Genomic DNA, 17,135 nt, shown 5'->3' with positions numbered 1-17,135 from the left:
CTTATGTCCAGCTTCTTGTGAGATTTCAGTTCCATTCTCAGTTTCTCCATCTCTCACACATCTGTTCCAATGATGCCACCTTTCACAGGGCTTCTCCAATATATTCTCCTTTTTCCTGAATTGAGGATTCCTGTGATCTGTGGTCAGCCGCAGCCAAGTCCATCCCATTTCCTGCACTTCTGCCCTCATCCCTTGCCTTCCCTCACAAAAGGACCCAAGGGTTCCCCTTGTCCTCACCTTCCATCCTGGCATTGAAATTATCACCCTCTGTCACTTCTGCCACTTCCAGCAACATCCCACCAAATCCATCAACCTCTCCCCTCCCAGGTGAGCCTTCCACAGGTACTGTTCCCCTCATGATATCCTAGTCCACTTCTCTGTCACTCCTACCATCTCCTCACCCTCCCATGGCACCTCCCCATGCAATTACACAAGCTGTAACACTTGGTATTTTACCTCTTTCCTTCTTTCTGTTCAAGGCTCCAAACATACCTTCCAGATGAAGGAGCATTTCAGTTGTTTTCCAATTTCTTCGGTCTACTGTGTTTGCTGCTCATGACCTGGTCTTTTCTACATTTGTGAGACCAAATGCAATCCAGGTGACCGTTTTGTGGAACACTCCTGTCTCTGTAAAAATGACCCTGACCTTCCAGTTGCATGCCATTTCAATGAAAACAATCTTGTTCCCATGGTAATATTTCCGTCATGGGCCTGCTGCAGTTTTCCAGTAAAGACACAGATAAGTTTCAGGATGCAATGCTGAGTTCAACAACTTCAGAACATGAATGCTGTCCCCTCATTTTGACAACATCTCCTCCAAACCACCCCGTGTCTTGTTCGCATGGTCATGGTCTCAGCTATGATGACTTGATTTCTATTATTCGCACCTATTATTAACACCTAGTTTGCATCTACATCACTCCTTCCCAATCCTCTGCTGTTTGCTCTGGGCACCCTCACAACCTGTTCCATTTGCTCTTTCTCACGCTCTGCCAACAGTATAAGAAACATAATTTTCAGCCCCTTTCAGTTTTGAAGAAGTCATTGAACTTGATATGATAACTCTGTTTCTGTCTCCACATATGCTGCCAGACCTACTGAGTTTCTCCAGCACTTTTTGATTTTATTGCTGATTTTAGTTATAATGCTCAGTACATCACACACTCTTAAATAGAGTCATAGAGATGTACAGCATGGAAACAGACCCTTCAGTCCAACCCGTCCATGCCGACCAGATATCCCAACACAATCTAGTCCCACCTGCCAGCACCTGGCCCATATCCCTCCAAACCCTTCCTATTCATATACCGATCCAAATGCCTCTTAAATGTTGCAATTGTACCAGTCTCTACCACATCCTCTGGCAGCTCATTCCATACACGTACCACCCTCTGCGTGAAAAGGTTGCCCCTTAGGTCTCTTTTATATTTTTCCCCTCTCACCCTAAACCTATGCCCTCTAGTTCTGGACTCCCCGACCCCAGGGAAAAGACTTCGTCTATTTATCCTATAATTTTGTAAACCTCTATAAGGTCACCCCTCAGCCTCCGATGCTCCAGGGAAAACAGCCCCAGCCTGTTCAGCCTCTCCCTGTAGCTCAGATCCTCCAACCCTGGCAACATCCTTGTAAATCTTTTCTGAACTCTCTCAAGTTTCACAACAATCTTTCCGATTGGAAGGAGACTAGAATTGTTCACAATATTCCAACAGTGGCCTAACCAAAGTCTTGTACAGCTGCAACATGACCTCTCAACTCCTGTACTCAATACTCTGACCAATAAAAGGAAAGCATACCAAACGCCTTCTTCACTATCCTATCTACCTGCAACTCCACTTTCAAGGAGCTATGGACCTGCACTCTAAGGTCTCTTTGTTCAGCAACACTCCCTAGGATATTACCATTAAGTGTGTAAGTCCTGCTAAGATTTACTTTCCCAAAATGCAGCACCTCGCATTTATCTGAATTAAACTCCATCTGCCACTTCTCAGCCCATTGGCCCATCTGATCAAGATCCCGTTGTAATCTGAGGTAACCCTCTTCGCTGTCCACTGCACCTCCAATTTTGGTGTCATCTGCAAACTTACTAACTACCTCTTATGCTTGCATCCAAATCATTTATGTAAATGACAAAAATCCCGATGTCGTTTGTCAGGATCAGTTCACCTTGTTCATCTTTTTGATTTCCCAACTTAATGTACCTTTCTCTTTTTATAGTGATTTCAATCTCGCTGCCTTTCTCCTTCAGTTTCTCCAGTTATAGCCCTGTTAGAGAATGTACAAATTCCAAACAGACAGGTTCAATTCCAGCTTCAGATAACTAAGTCCCTGGCACTGTGAAGCAACAGTGCTAACCACTGAGCCACCATGCTGCCATCAGAGGAGCCTAGGTGAGTGACTGCAATGTGTCTTGCAGATGGTACACATCTCTATGTTGGTAGTGGGCAGTGAATATTGGAGGAGGTAGGTGGGCTATCAGTCAAATGGACTGCTTTGGCCTGGATGGTGTTGAACTTCTTGAGTGTTCTTAGGGCTGCACTCGTCCAGGGCAAGTGGGGAGTATTCCATCACACTCCTGACTTGTGTCTTGTAAATGGTGGACAGGCTTTGGGGAGTGAGGCGATGAGCTGCAAATTGCCAGTGCACAGCCTTTCACCTGCTTATCATTTCCATTCTGTATATGGTGAGTTCAGTTGAACTTCTGGTCAATGGTAACCCGCAGGATATCAATAATGGGGGATTCAGTGATGGTGATACCATTGAATGTCAATGTTGGTGGTTAGATTCTGTCTTGCTGGAGATGGTCATTGCTTGGCACTTGTATAGCAGAAATGTTATTTGTCACATACCAGTCCAAGTCTGAATGTTGTCCGAACATGTGGACACAGACTGTTTTGTGTATGAAGAGTTGTAAATGAGACTCTCTATTGGCAGGTCATGTTGCAGCTGTATGGGACATGGTGGTTAGGCTACTTTTGGAATGCTGCAATAAATTCTGTTCTCCCTGCTTTAGGAAGGATGTTGTAAAACTTGAAAGAGTTCAGAAATGATTTATAAGGAGATTGCCAGGGTTGGAGGATTTGAGCTATAGGGAGAGGCTGAATAGGCTGAGGCTGCTTTCCATGGAGTGTTGGGAGCTGAGGGGCAACCTTATAGAGATTGATAAAATCATGAGGGGAATGGATAGGGTGAACAGCCAAGGTCTTTTACCCAGGGTAAGGGAGACCAAAACTAGAGGACATGGGTTTAAGGTGAGAGGGGAGTGATTTAAAAGGGATCTAAGGGGCAACTTTTTCACGCAGAGGGTGGTGCATGTATGTAATGAGCTGCCAGAAGAAGTGGTGGAGGTTGGTGCAATTACAACATTTAAAAGAAATCTGGATGGGTACATGAATAGGAAGGGTTTAGAGAGTTATGGGCCAAATGCTGGCAAACTGGACTACTTTAAGTTGGGATATCTGGTCGGCATGGACACGTTGGACCGAAGGGTCTGTTTCCATAGAACATAGAACATAGAAGAATACAGCGCAGTACAGGCCCTTCGGCCCTCGATGTTGCACCGATCAAAGCCCACCTAACCTACACTAACCCACTATCCTCCATATACCTATCCAATGCCCGCTTAAATACCCATAAAGAGGGAGAGTCCACCACTGCTACTGGCAGGGCATTCCATGAACTTACGACCCGCTGAGTGAAGAACCTACCCCTAACATCAATCCTATATCTACCCCCCCTTAATTTAAAGCTATGCCCCCTTGCTGTACATCTCTGACTCTCTAAGGACAATGAAGACAAAATATGTACCATGTGTGATATATTGGAAACTGTAGTGTATGTCATTCACTTAAGATGGGATTCCAAAATAAATGTTTTCTTTGGATATTTTTCTCTCCTCTTCTAAAAGCATTGGCTCTGAAGGAGGTTTGCTTCAGAATACAAGACCTCACCAAAAGGCCTTTCATCATCACCAGTCACTGCAAGTACCCCTCCAAACACTCACCATCTCAACTTGGAAATATATCGCTCTTTCTTCAGTGTCGCTGGGTCAAAATCCTGGAATTCCCTCCCTAAGGGCATTGTGGGTCTATCCACAGCACATGGACTGCAACGGTTCAAGAAGGCAGCTCACCCCCACCTTCTCAAGGGGCAACTATGGACAGGCAACAAATGCTGGGCCCAGCCAGTGGTGCCCATGTCCCATATACAAATAAACAAAAAAATGAAGTGAATTTCAACATGCTGTTCTGTGACAGAAGACATTGGAGTTGAACCATTGCCTGTCCTCACCAGAATCCACAAACTTAGAAGTGTTTTCAAGTGGAGACCATCAGGTGGGAATTGTGGGTAGGATGTGATTTGCAATGAGAATGTCAGCAGTGCGTGACATCATTATGCTGGATTATGTCAGATTCCTGTTTATAAAATGTTCCAGACCAGGAATACCACCTGAAAACTGTTCCACATAAATTAAATCCAACCTTCCAAGATAAAGTCAATGATGTATCACAATCTAATGGCACCAGGCTCATGGTCATTTGAAGGAGTATGCACTTGTTAGGCTTTCTCTGTTTAACTTGATAGTACAAGGGGGAGCAGGGGAATCTACTCTCACATGGAGGCTTGATGCTGACAAAGGTGAGTTCGTGTTGATGTGGGCTATGGAGTGAGGTTGACGTGGGTTATGGAGTGAGGTTGATTGTGCAGACAGTGGCCTGGGGAGTTCAGACAGCATGGTCGGAGCAATGTAGCAGGAAAGTGGGAAAAACCTGATGGCTTACTTGTTGGTGAGATAAGGTAAGAAAATGAGGAGCCAAAAATGATGACAGTAATGTCCAAATGTGCATCCATCTTAGGTCAGTGACTTGCAGCATCCTTACAAGGTGTTCACCTTCAACATTTTAACAAATATCCCCACTGAGATTGCTTCGGGTACAATGTACAGAAGCATATTATAGAGATTGAGTAGAACACTACAAACTAATGGGAACATTCAATAAAAATGGAATAGAAAAACCAACAAAACCACAATTCTTTCACAATTAAGGAAATGCCCCGTCTCCCCTGTAATCATCAAAGTGTACCAACAATAAGACATGCCTTTAACTCTCTGGCCAAGCTAGTCTCAACAATTAATGATGACGCACGCAAGAATAAGGTGAATAATTACAGGTGATATTTAATGTTGAAAAACAATGCCATTGTTGTGCTCCAAAGTCTTATGTTAATAGCAAAAGAGATGGACAGGCAGGTTGTAATCCTAAAATCCAAAAGGACTGCGGGTGCCATACATCAGAAACAAAAACAGATATTGCTGGAAAGATTCAGCAGGATTGGCAGCTTCTATGAAGAAAAATCAGAGTTAATGTTTCAGGTCCAGCAGACCTCAACATTAACTCAATTTTCTCTTCATGGATGTTGCCAGACCTGCTGAGTTTTTCCAGTGATTTTTGTTTTTGTTGTTAAAGTTATAACCATGATGTTAAACCTCTCTGTTTGACCCAAAGACGTTTTAATAAAGTCACAAATCAGATTTTGCAGCGTAATAGGATGATGAAAACTTCAAAGGGTTTCTATTGCATAGTTGTGGCCTTTCTTACAATTGATTACTGTTGCACCTCCCATCGTTTTAAGTTCCCACGTAGTGAAAGAGCTCATTAACAACGTTCCAAGTGATAGTTGCATCAATGCAGTACTTTTCCATTGATATAACAAGACAAATTCTACTAACATCAAAAAGTGAAATTGGAAGATTTTCACACAGCTTTGAGTGATGTTACTCAGTTAGAAATGGCATGTTTTGAGAGAATGTGTTGCAATACTGTTCCCATGATGACACTGAATGTCATCAGGGTGTTACACTATTGCCCTACCTTGATCTGGAATGATAAATGTAGTTTGTTCAGTTGTGCTTTTCCCTCAGTTAAGGAATGTCTCTGTACACCTCATGGATGTATTTGAACATTCCTCACAAACAAATAGAGTGTATGTCACAACTACAACTCTTCACACAGATCAATGAATAACTGATATTCAGGGAATTATACACATTGGCGGGTTAATGGTTTATTCTGTTAATAAGTGCTTGAAACAGCCAAAGAAATTGAGTGTAAAACCTGGAAGATGCAGTACTCACCAATTTTGTATATTAAAACCCTGCTTCCAGTGGAATCGCGAGATCTTAAAACCCCATGGTAGCCAGCCTTGAGGAGGCCCATAACTGTTAAAGGCCTCAGATCTGCACAAATCTCAGGGCATTCTGCTCTCCATTTATGGTAATTTGACAGAAGCTGTGAAAAGAATGTTACAAGTTTAAAGCTATGTAACTGACTACAGTAAATGGAATCCTCTCAATAATAATGTTAAGTTGTTATGGGGGATTTAAACATGCAGGTAGACTGGGAGAATCAGGATGGTACTGGACCCCAAGAAAGGGAGTTTGTGGAGTGCCTCCGAGATGGATTCTTAGAACAGCTGGTGCTGGAGCCTACCAGGGAGAAGGCAATTCTGGATCTGGTGTTGTGCAATGAAACGGATTTGATCAGGGAACTCGAAGTGAAGGAGCCATTAGGAAGTAGTGACCATAATACAATAAGCTTTAATCTGCAATTTGAAAGGAAGTGACAATATTTCAGTTGAATAAAGGGAACAATGGAGCTATGAGGGAGGAACTGGCCAAAGTTCAATGGTGCAATACCTTAGCAGGGATGTCAGTGGAGCAACAATGGCAGGTATTTCTGTGTATAATGCAGAAGATGCAAGATTAGTTCATTCCAAAAAGGAAGAAAGATCCTAAGAGGAGGCATGGGTGGCCGTGGCTGACAAGGGAAGTTAAGAAACGTATAAAGTCAAAAGAGAAAAAGTATAACATAGCAAAGATAAGTGGGAAAACGGAGGACTGGGAAGCTTTTCAAGAACAACAGAGGATTACTAAGAAGGAAATACGCAGACAAAAAATGAGGTATGAAGGTAAACTGGCCAAAAATACAAAGGAGGATAGTAAAAGCTTTTTTACGTATGCGAAAGGAAAAAAAGTGGTTAAGACTAAAATTGGGCCCTTGAAGACAGAAACAGGTGAATATATTACAGGGAACAAAGAAATGGCAGAAGAGTTGAATTGGTACTTCAGATCTGTGTTCACTGGGGAAGACAAGCAATCTCCCAGAGGTAATAGTGGCTGAAGGACCTGAACTGATGGTAATTTATATTTGCCAGGAATTGGTGTTGGAGAGACTGTTAAAGCTGAAGGCTGATAAGTCCCCGGGGCCTGATGGTCTACATCCCAGGGTACTGAAGGAGGTGGCTCGAGAAATCATGGATGCGTTGGTGATCATTTTCCAATGTTCTATAGATTCAGGATCAGTTCCTGTAGATTGGAGGGTGGCTAATGTTGTCCCACTTTTTAAGAAAGGAGGGAGAGAGAAAGCAGGGAATTATAGACCAGTTAGTCTGACCTCAGTGGTGGGAAAGATGCTGGATTCAATTATCAAGGATGAAATTATGACACATCTGGATAGCAGTAACAGGATAGGTCAGAGTCAGCATGGATTTATGAAGGGGAAATCATGCTTGACTAATCTTCTGGATTTTTTTGAGGATGTAACTCTGAAGATGGACGAGGGAGATCCAGTAGATGTAGTGTACCTGGACTTTCAGAAAGCCTTTGATAAATTCACACAGAGGAGGTTAGTGAGCAAAATTAGGGTGCATGGTATTGGGAGCAAAATACTGACTTGGATTGAAAATTGGTTGGCTGACAGGAAACAAAGAGTAGTGATAAACGGCTCCCTTTTGGAATGGCAGGCGGTGACCAGTGGGGTACCGCAGGGATCAGTGCTGGGACCACAGCTTTTTACAATATACATCAATGATATAGATGATGGTATTAAAAGAAAAAGTAATATTAGCAAATTTGCTGATGATACAAAGCTGGGTGGCAGGGTGAAATGTGAGGAGGATGTTAGGAGATTACAGGGTGACCTGGAGAGGCTAGGTGAGTGGACAGATTCATGGCAGATGCAGTTTAATGTGGATAAATGTGTGGTTATCCACTTTGGTGGCAAGAACAGGAAGGCAGATTACTACCTAAGGTAAAGGGGCAGTACAAAGAGATCTGGGTGTTCTTATACATCAGTCAATGAAGGCCAGCATGCAGATACAGCAGGCAGTAAAGAAAGCTAATAGCATGCTGACCTTCATAACAAGAGGAATTGAGTATAGAAGCAAAGAGGTTCTTCTGCAGCTGTACAGGGCCCTGGTGAGACCACACCTGGAATATTGTGTGCAGTTTTGGTCTCCAAATTTGAGGAAAGACATTCTGACTATTGAGGGAGTGCAGCGTAGGTTCACGAGGTCAATTCCCGGAATGGCGGGACTATCTTACACCGAAAGATTGGAGCAACTGGGCTTGTATACCCTTGAGTTTAGAAGACTGAGAGGGGATCTGATTGAGACGTATAAGATTATTAAAGGATTGGACACTTTGGAGGCAGGAAGCATGTTTCCGCTGATGGGTGAGTCCCGAACCAGAGGACACAGCTTAAAAATAAGGGGTAGGCCATTTAGAACAGAGTTGAGGAGAAACGTCTTCACCCAGAGAGTGGTGGCTGTGTGGAATGCTCTGCCCCAGGAGGCTGTGGAGGCCAAGTCTCTGGATACTTTCAAGAAAGACTTGGATAGAGCTCTTAAGGATAGTGGAATCAAGGGTTATGGGGATAAGGCAGGAACAGGACACTGATTGTGGATGATCAGCCATGATCATAATGAATGGTGGTGCTGGCTTGAAGGGCAGAATGGCCTACTCCTGCACCTATTGTCTATAATGGAAAGATAATGCTAGTATTTGTTTTTACTTTTCAAAATCACAGTTTAGCACGTCATGTTTTGAAGGTGCTAATGTCTAAGTAACCACTCATCACATTGATAGTGAACAGAATTTGACACTAGTTGATCATGAGGTTGACTGGATCCTTTATGGAGCAGGAAGGCAATTTTAAACTTCTTGTTGTTGGACAAACTCACTGAATTACCTTGTTAGTAACTTGAAGTCAGGATGACCATATGAATGGCACATGACAGGATTTTAATGACAAATTTTAGGATAAAGGTAAGTTGCCATAGACTAACTGGATCATAGGGCTGTTCTCAATTGGACAGAGACGACTGGTGGTGGGTTTAACCTGTGGGTCAGCGTGCCTCAGGCGAGCGGAGAGACCGAAAAGGAGAACCCTTCATGGTAACCTCAGCTGGTACAGGAATTGAACCCACACCATTGCAATTATTCTGAAGCACAAACCAGCCGTCTGGCCAACTGAGCTAAACCATAAAAACAAAACAATGCAAAATGTTATCTTGTAAACCAGATTTCAGACTGGGATCTGACCTATCCAGTAAAAACATAATCTGGGATCAAAATAGAAGCAGCTGAAGACTGGGTATTCATAGTGACAAAGCAAATTATGTGCAAGTCCTTTGTAATATAGACTACTGTAGTTGAGTCATTGTGGTGACTATTTTTGAGCATTAGAAAACCAGTTAAACAGGATTAATTATTCACAATGTTGACGGTGAGGTTAACCCTTAACTCCCTTCAGCAATGACTCAGTAAACAGCTCCATTCAAGGGATGGACAACAAATGCTGACCCTGCAAATCCTACCTACGGAAGAATAACTAAAAACAATCAAGTGTTGTGATTGTTCTCCCCCAGTATGGCAGCAAGCTCCTTTTCAGTTGAAAATGTGCGCGTGTTTCAGGGTCACCATTTTGTACATTTAGGAGATTTGCCTAGTGGCTTGAAAAATGATCCAACATCTAGGCTTCTACATCCAATACTTGGGTGTCAAACTGGCCTTGACAGGTAGACTTTGTAAGGTGTATTTATTGTGTAAGTGACACTGACTTCAGAATTCAGATTCAAATCCCATCGCATTCCAATTCCACAAATAATTCAAATAAAACAATGAACTGCAGATACTGGAGTTCTGAAAGAGAAACAGAAATTGCTAGAGAAAATCAGCAGGGCTGACAGCATCTACTGGAAGAAAGCAGAGTTAAAGTTTCAAGTCCAATGACTGAACTCACTGAAACACAAGCATCCAAAGTTGATTAAGCAAAGAAAATGGAGATAAATTAGAATAGACAAAATTATTTACATGTAAATATATCTTCAAAGATTTTGGAACATATGGGAGAAATATAAGCCCAATAATTCCAAAACACTCTTTTTACAGATCCTGGAATAATCTTTGACAGTACCCAGAAGCTCCACTTGTACAGTGCTCACACCAGAAAGAGAAAAAATATTTTTCAATACGTGGAACTGCTTAAGTTACCATGAGTTGAGATCCCAGCTGGTGTATATCTCAGTTTAAATGTTCTGTGCTTCAAGTAACCTCTTCAGAGTTCTATCCAAACACTTCTGGTCTGAACCAATCACTAAATTCCTTATTCTGAGGTAATAGACTATTACTATCTTCTCTCTTTCTCAGAAGCACAGATTTATATATCCATCTAAAAGTTAAAAACAAAAAAAGTTCCCCTTCAGCTTAGAAAATTCTAGAATTTTTTAACAGAAACCTTGATGCATAATGATTTACCTTTCTTGTTTGTAAGCCCTCCTAATGTAAATAAAAACCCTTTAGTTCTGAAAGCCACTTCCTCAAACTATTTTAAAAGGCACACAATGGCTACAAAAATGCCAATTATTAACGCAGACACACAGGAAACACCCATAAATCATCATTCAAAATTCAAAAATCCAAACTTAAAGTAAATAATATTGCAAATATATAGAAATCACACTGTCCATCACACTTCTGGTTTTGTGAGCTACCATGCCTGAGCGAAGAGGTGAGAAAGAGAGTTTTCCATAAGTAACCTCTGCCAGGGCATGATTTGAACACACACTGTTGGCATCATGCACTTTATATCAGCACAGATTGACTAGGTTCTCAGAGAGAAAAGAAAACAGCACATAGAATCATAGAATCCCTACCGTGTGGAAGCAGGCCATTCAGCCCATCCAGTCTGCACCAGGCCTCCAAAGAACATCCCACCCAGACCCACCGTATCCCCTTAACCCCCACATTTACCATGGGTAACCCATGTAGGCTACTCATCCCTGGAATCTATGGGGTAATTTCCCATGGCCAATCCACCGAACTTGCACTTAAACATTTGGGAGGTAACTGAAGCACATGTAGTGAACCCACACATTCACGGGAAGAATGTGCAAACTCCACACCGACTGTCATAATGAAGGGAATTAGCTTTGATTCATGATATTTCTAGTTATACAAAGCAATTTGATAGCTTGTTACAGTTTGCAAGATCCTAGCACAGTATGAAACTCTGTGTCTATACATTTACACAGGGCAAAACCTCTCATCTATTGAAGGTTCTCATACTGCCAAGGGTAAATCACAGCACCAAATTCTGTCAGTCACCTAGTCCTGATTTCAAATCCACTGGCCTAAAACCAAAATATAATGATTTACTTACTTTATGCTTTGTATAAAAATGTTGGGATCAACCAAATTAGATTCCATTGTGTGCAATTCTGGTCTCCTTCCTATTGGAAGGATTCAGAAAAGATTTACAAGGATGTTGCCAAGGTTGGAGGATTTGAGCTATAGGGAGAGGCTGAATAGGCTGGGGTTGTTTTCCCTGTAGTGTCAGAGGCTGAGGGGTGACCTTCTAGAGGTTTACAAAATCATGAGGATCATGGATAGGATAAATAGATAAGGTATTTTTCCCAGGGTTGGGGAGTCCAGAACTAGAGGGCATAGGTTTAGGGTGAGAGGGGAAAGATATAAAAGAGACCTACGGGGCAACTTTTTCACGCAGAGGATGGGACGTGTTTGGAATGAGCTGCCATAGACGGTGGTGGAGGCTGGTACAATTACAGCATTGAAAAGGCAGCTGAATGGGTATATGGATAGGAAGGGTTTGGAGGGATATGGGCCAAGTGCTGGCAAATGGGACTAGATTAGGTTAGAATACTGGTCGGTGTTGACAAGTTGGACTGAAGGATCTGTTTCCATGCTGTACATCTTTATGACTATGGCTATTTCAAATTAATTATCTTATACCGAACTAAAAATACAGAAATGGGTCCTTTGGTCCATTGTCTGTTCTATTTGAATGTGTTCCCACTCTACCCCTGTTAACTTATTCTTTGATTCATTTCTCTCTCATGTGAATTTAAATGCATCTATGCCAATGCTTCAACCACTCTATTTGGTCGTAAATTCTAGATTCTTCCCATTCTAGACTCTTACCATTCTGGTCGGACGTCACATGACATCGGGTTATTGTCCAACAGGTTTATTTAAAATCATAATGTTTTGGAGCGCTGCTCCTTTGTTAGATAAAGTCAGCTGAAGACTTCACCTGAGAAAAGGGCAGCTTTATGAAAGCTTGTGGTGTCGTGTGACTTCTGACCTTGTCCATTCCAGTCCAGCACTGGCACCTCTACATTCACAGCCTCCCATTCTGATTTCCTCACTAGATTTACGCAGCGACTGGAACCAGGTTGACCTCATTGACTATGAGGTCATTGACTGAGGTTGTTAACTTGGGCCAATCAGGAAAGCCCTAGCTGACTGAAATAACCACGGAGCTTCCCCGGTGGAGGGCTCTCTACGCGGAAGTCCTTCCCCTTTCTCTCGGGGATCTGGGGTGGAGGGTGCTGCACACAGCGGTCCCCTACAACCGCAGATTGCGGTGGTTCACGGACTCCCAGCCCAACTGCTTGTTCTGTGGCGCTGTGGAGTCCGTGGACCATGTATATATTGGGTGTGGGCGTTTGCACTCCCTTTTTGATTTTCTCAAAAACCTTCTCCTCTGCTTCTGGCTGCACTTCAGTCCCACGCTCCTGATCTTTGGGCACCAGGTACGGAGGAGGGAGGGCAGGTCTGAAGACCTCCTCGTGGGTCTGCTCCTGGGCCTGGCCAAACTGGCCATCAACAGGTCCAGGCAGCGGGCCGTGGAGGGGGTCGTTAGGGCCGACTGCCTGCCCCTCTTCCGGGGTTACGTTAGAGCCCGGGTGTCCTTGGAGAAGGAGCACGCGGTGTCCACCAACACCCTGGAGTCGTTCAGGGAGAGGTGGGCGCCGCAGGGAGTGGAGTGTATTATTTCCCCGTCCAACTCTATTTTGATTTAGTCCCTACCCTCCCCTTCACTGTTTTGATCACACAGCATTGCCCTGTGGTTTGAAGGGCAGTGCTTGTCACTGGCCACTCGGGTGTTTTTTTCATATCTTCCTGGTGGTGGAAATTGAATAAAGATTCGTGCACTTTGTGTCCTTCACTGTGTTTTACACCTGCACACACACACACACCATGGGTGCTGGGGAATAAAAATAATAAGCACTAAGAAAAAAAAAGACTGTGAAACTTGTTTTTCATATCTTCCTGGTGGTGGAAATTGAAAAAAAAAGAAGAAAAAAAAATAACCACGGAGCTTCCCCGGTGGAGGGCTCTCTACGCGGAAGTCCTTCCCCTTTCTCTCGTGGATCTGGGGTGGAGGGTGCTGCACGCAGCGGTCCCCTACAACCGCAGATTGCGGTGGTTCACGGACTCCCAGCCCAACTGCTTGTTCTGTGGCGCTGTGGAGTCCGTGGACCATGTATATATTGGGTGTGGGCGTTTGCACTCCCTTTTTGATTTTCTCAAAAACCTTCTCCTCTGTTTCTGGTTGCACTTCAGTCCCACGCTCCTGATCTTCAGGCACCCGGTACGGAGGAGGGAGGGCAGGTCCGAAGACCTCCTCGTGGGTCTGCTCCTGGGCCTGGCCAAACTGGCCATCAACAGGTCCAGGCAGTGGGCCGTGGAGGGGGTCGTTAGGGCCGACTGCCTGCCCCTCTTCCGCGGTTACGTTAGAGCCCGGGTGTCCTTGGAGAAGGAGCACGCGGTGTCCACCAACACCCTGGAGTTGTTCAGGGAGAGGTGGGTGCTGCAGGGAGTGGAGTGTATTATTTCCCCCTCCAACTCTATTTTGATTTAGTCCCTACCCTCCCCTTCACTGTTTGATCACACAGCATTGCCCTTTGATGTGAAGGGCAGTGCTTGTCACTGGCCACTCGGGTGTTTTCCTATCTTCCTGGTGGTGGGAATTGAATAAAGATTCGTGCACTTTGTGTCTCTCACTGTGTCTCACACCTGCACACACACACCATGGGTGCTGGGGTAAAAATAAGCACTACCGCAGTTAGGTGGTAGTGTGGGGGTTTAAAAAAAATATATAAACAGGAGTGTCAGAGATTTTGTTCACTAAAAAAAATATAACCACGGAGCTGGGTGTGTGGTCGGATTGTACTAACGGGGAGACAGTCATGGCAAACAAACAAATCTACTACTTGGACATATATAAACCTGTGCTTCAGAGAAAGGGAGAAGATAGTAAAACTCTATTATAATGACCAGTAGGAATACAGGCATGTCATGTTTCCCAAAGAGCTTACAAAGCAAGTACCAAAAACTCATGTCTGAAGACAAATGGCGAAAGCTAGGTGTGCAGCAGTCTTTGGGCTGGGTTCACTAAATGATGCATAATCCAGAGCCACATTTTCTGCTATTCTGAAGACCCTTTTCTAAAGGCCAGTAAAAATAAAACTCTTTCTGGAAATTTCTGGACTTTTTTGTAATTATTGTAGTATTCAGTGAATACATTTAATTGTACAAATTTATTCAAACCTGAGGTAGGGTGGCACGGTGGCTCAGTGGTTAGCACTGCTGCCTCATAGTGCCAGGGTCCCAGGTTTGATTCCAGCCTCGGGTTTGCACATTCTCCCTGTGGCTGTGTGGGTTTCCTCCTGCAGGCCAAGTGAATTGGCCATGTTAAACTGCCCATAGTGTTAGATGCATTAGTCAGAGGGAAATGGGTCTGAGTGGGTTACTCTTTGGAGGGTCGGTGTGGACTGGTTGGGCCGAAGGGCCTGTTTCCACACTGTTGGAATCTAATCTGTACATGAGCTGTATTCTAAACAGCAATAGAGCTCATTGTGTTCCAGTGTGTTTAGACTCCTAAGATAAATGTTTTAAGATACTAGCAGTTGAAATGATCTTCACTCAAGAAAGTTACAGCACTGTTCACTTTTTTTTGGATACTGTTGCGAATATATTTATAATTGCAAAAAAAAAACCAGGAGATGAAAATCTCCTCAGTTCAGGGACTGTGAGCTGGTTAGCCACAGCCAGTGTACTTGGGCACATGTAATAAAAGAGGGACTTGGTGACGGGATACCAGCCTGTGTACAATTATTTCAATTTATTAATGGCTATCTCAAATTTATGACCATGGTTTTGGGATCCATGATAGATGGGAACATTTTCTCTATGTCTTCACTGTCAAAAGCTTTCATCATTTAAAGGACGTCTTTAACAACAAAGCCTACCCTTCTAGTTTAAATATCTGAAATCACATACAGAAGGTCCATGGAAGCTCCAGGAAAACTGTATGATCACCACTTTTGCTGTTTTTTTCAAGTTTTCCACAGCTCAGCGACTGCAGTTACAGAAAACAAATTAGCACAGAGACAACACATCCTGAGAGTGTACAGTGACCACTGCAACCAATAATTCATGAACAGAGATGTGTGAAATCAGTTAAACTAGTCAGGGCATAGTCTGGATGGTTACTACTAATTATTTATTTGTTCACATCTTGCTACAAGCCTGGTTTGTAGCAGGACTTGGCCAATGTTGTCACACACACTTCTCTCTTTCAGGGACATTGTGGCCCCCTAACCAAACTACATTGTGTGCTCACTCCCCAAGTTCTTTTTAACATGGAAGAATATCAGCTAAGGGAGGACAGTAAGTGGTATCTGTAAGGAGATTTCCATGATTATATTTCACCTGAAGAAGCAATGAGACTTCGTGGCATCCATAGTCAATGCTGAGCTGGGTCACAACACACTCAGGAATTTTGATGAAGAAATTTGATTCATAAATACCTCCAAGTGTTGTGTGAGCATGATTGTGCCTGGCTGTTGTTTCACTCGTCTGTATGACAGCTTTCCCAACTTTGGCCCCAGTCTGCAGATGGTTGTGAGGAGTTCTTTGCACAAGCAGTTGAACTAGATGTGACTTTACTGTGTTCTGTTTAGATGCAGCCAAGTTTCCTGATCCATTTTATTCTTGGTGCTCTTTCAGCAGTTTAATACAACCCTATGTTGGTTAGTCTAATTTTGAGGGGTACAGGCCTGGGATGGGTAAGGATGGCCTTACAAATCATTATTGTAGATTTGTACGATTTGCAAACTCAAAACAAAGGTAATGAGGAAATGAACAAGAGAGGTAATTGATTTTTGGGATGTTGACAACATGTGTCTTATCTATAGGACATTAATAAACCCATTGTAATTTTTACAACAATCCAACAACCACACAGTCATTTTTACTGTTGCTGTTTTCTTATTTTTAGATTTTGTTTTCATGTGCATTCAAATTCTCAAATCAACCTTTGAGTGCAAGTTGTCGGAAATAATAGTGAAGGTCTTTAAATGACTAATCCAACAATAAACACTATAATGTTGTAGCAGCCTCAAAGTCTACATTTATTTGTTTTTATTTTCCCATTTCAGAGAGCATTCTTTAAACTAATAATGAAAGTTAAACTGTGACCTTTTGTTCCACACACAGTTATTCCATAGAAACCTCATTTCATTATTGTAGATTTGTACGATTTGCAAACTCAAAACAAAGGTAATGAGGAAATGAACAAGACAGGTAATTGATTTTTGGGATGTTGACAACATTTTGCAACCTTTCTGCTGGAAGTATAAATATTTAAATGTTTGAAGAGGATTTATGCCATTTGCTAAAGAAAAACATTGCAGCCAGAATGCAACAGAGGTACTGCACCACCCCTACCATTAGCCTGGTAACGGAGTTGAAAGCAAAATGCTAATGTAGATTCTTTTTAAGAAATATTGGATTTGTTAGCTAAGATTCACCATGAAAGCTGTAATATGGAGTTACATTCATTGCAGCAATCTGATTTGCAGCCAAACTTGAACAGACATGATTCTGCCAAAAATTGTCAAGGTCATTTTCAGCTTTGTTTCCAGTTAGCTTTGCTTTAGCTGTCAATCCATTATTGAGACATGTTTCAAATATGAACACTGGGCCAAAG

General features: G+C 42.9%; 1 protein-coding gene across 1 annotated transcript in view; it reads right to left on the bottom strand.

The window, feature by feature from the left end:
* The window catches only part of ttpa (tocopherol (alpha) transfer protein), a 51,310-nt gene that overhangs the window by 20,861 nt on the left and 13,314 nt on the right, over positions 1 to 17,135 (bottom strand). Inside the window, exon 2 of the mRNA XM_072571543.1 lies at positions 6,134 to 6,287. Coding sequence (XP_072427644.1) covers positions 6,134 to 6,287 — 154 coding nt within the window. The remainder of the gene's footprint in view (positions 1 to 6,133; positions 6,288 to 17,135) is intronic.

Source organism: Chiloscyllium punctatum, chromosome 5, assembly GCF_047496795.1.
Source record: "Chiloscyllium punctatum isolate Juve2018m chromosome 5, sChiPun1.3, whole genome shotgun sequence".
NCBI lineage: Eukaryota > Metazoa > Chordata > Chondrichthyes > Orectolobiformes > Hemiscylliidae > Chiloscyllium > Chiloscyllium punctatum.
Note: the sequence above shows the minus strand (reverse complement) of the source record. Positions and strands in the feature narration are given on the sequence as shown.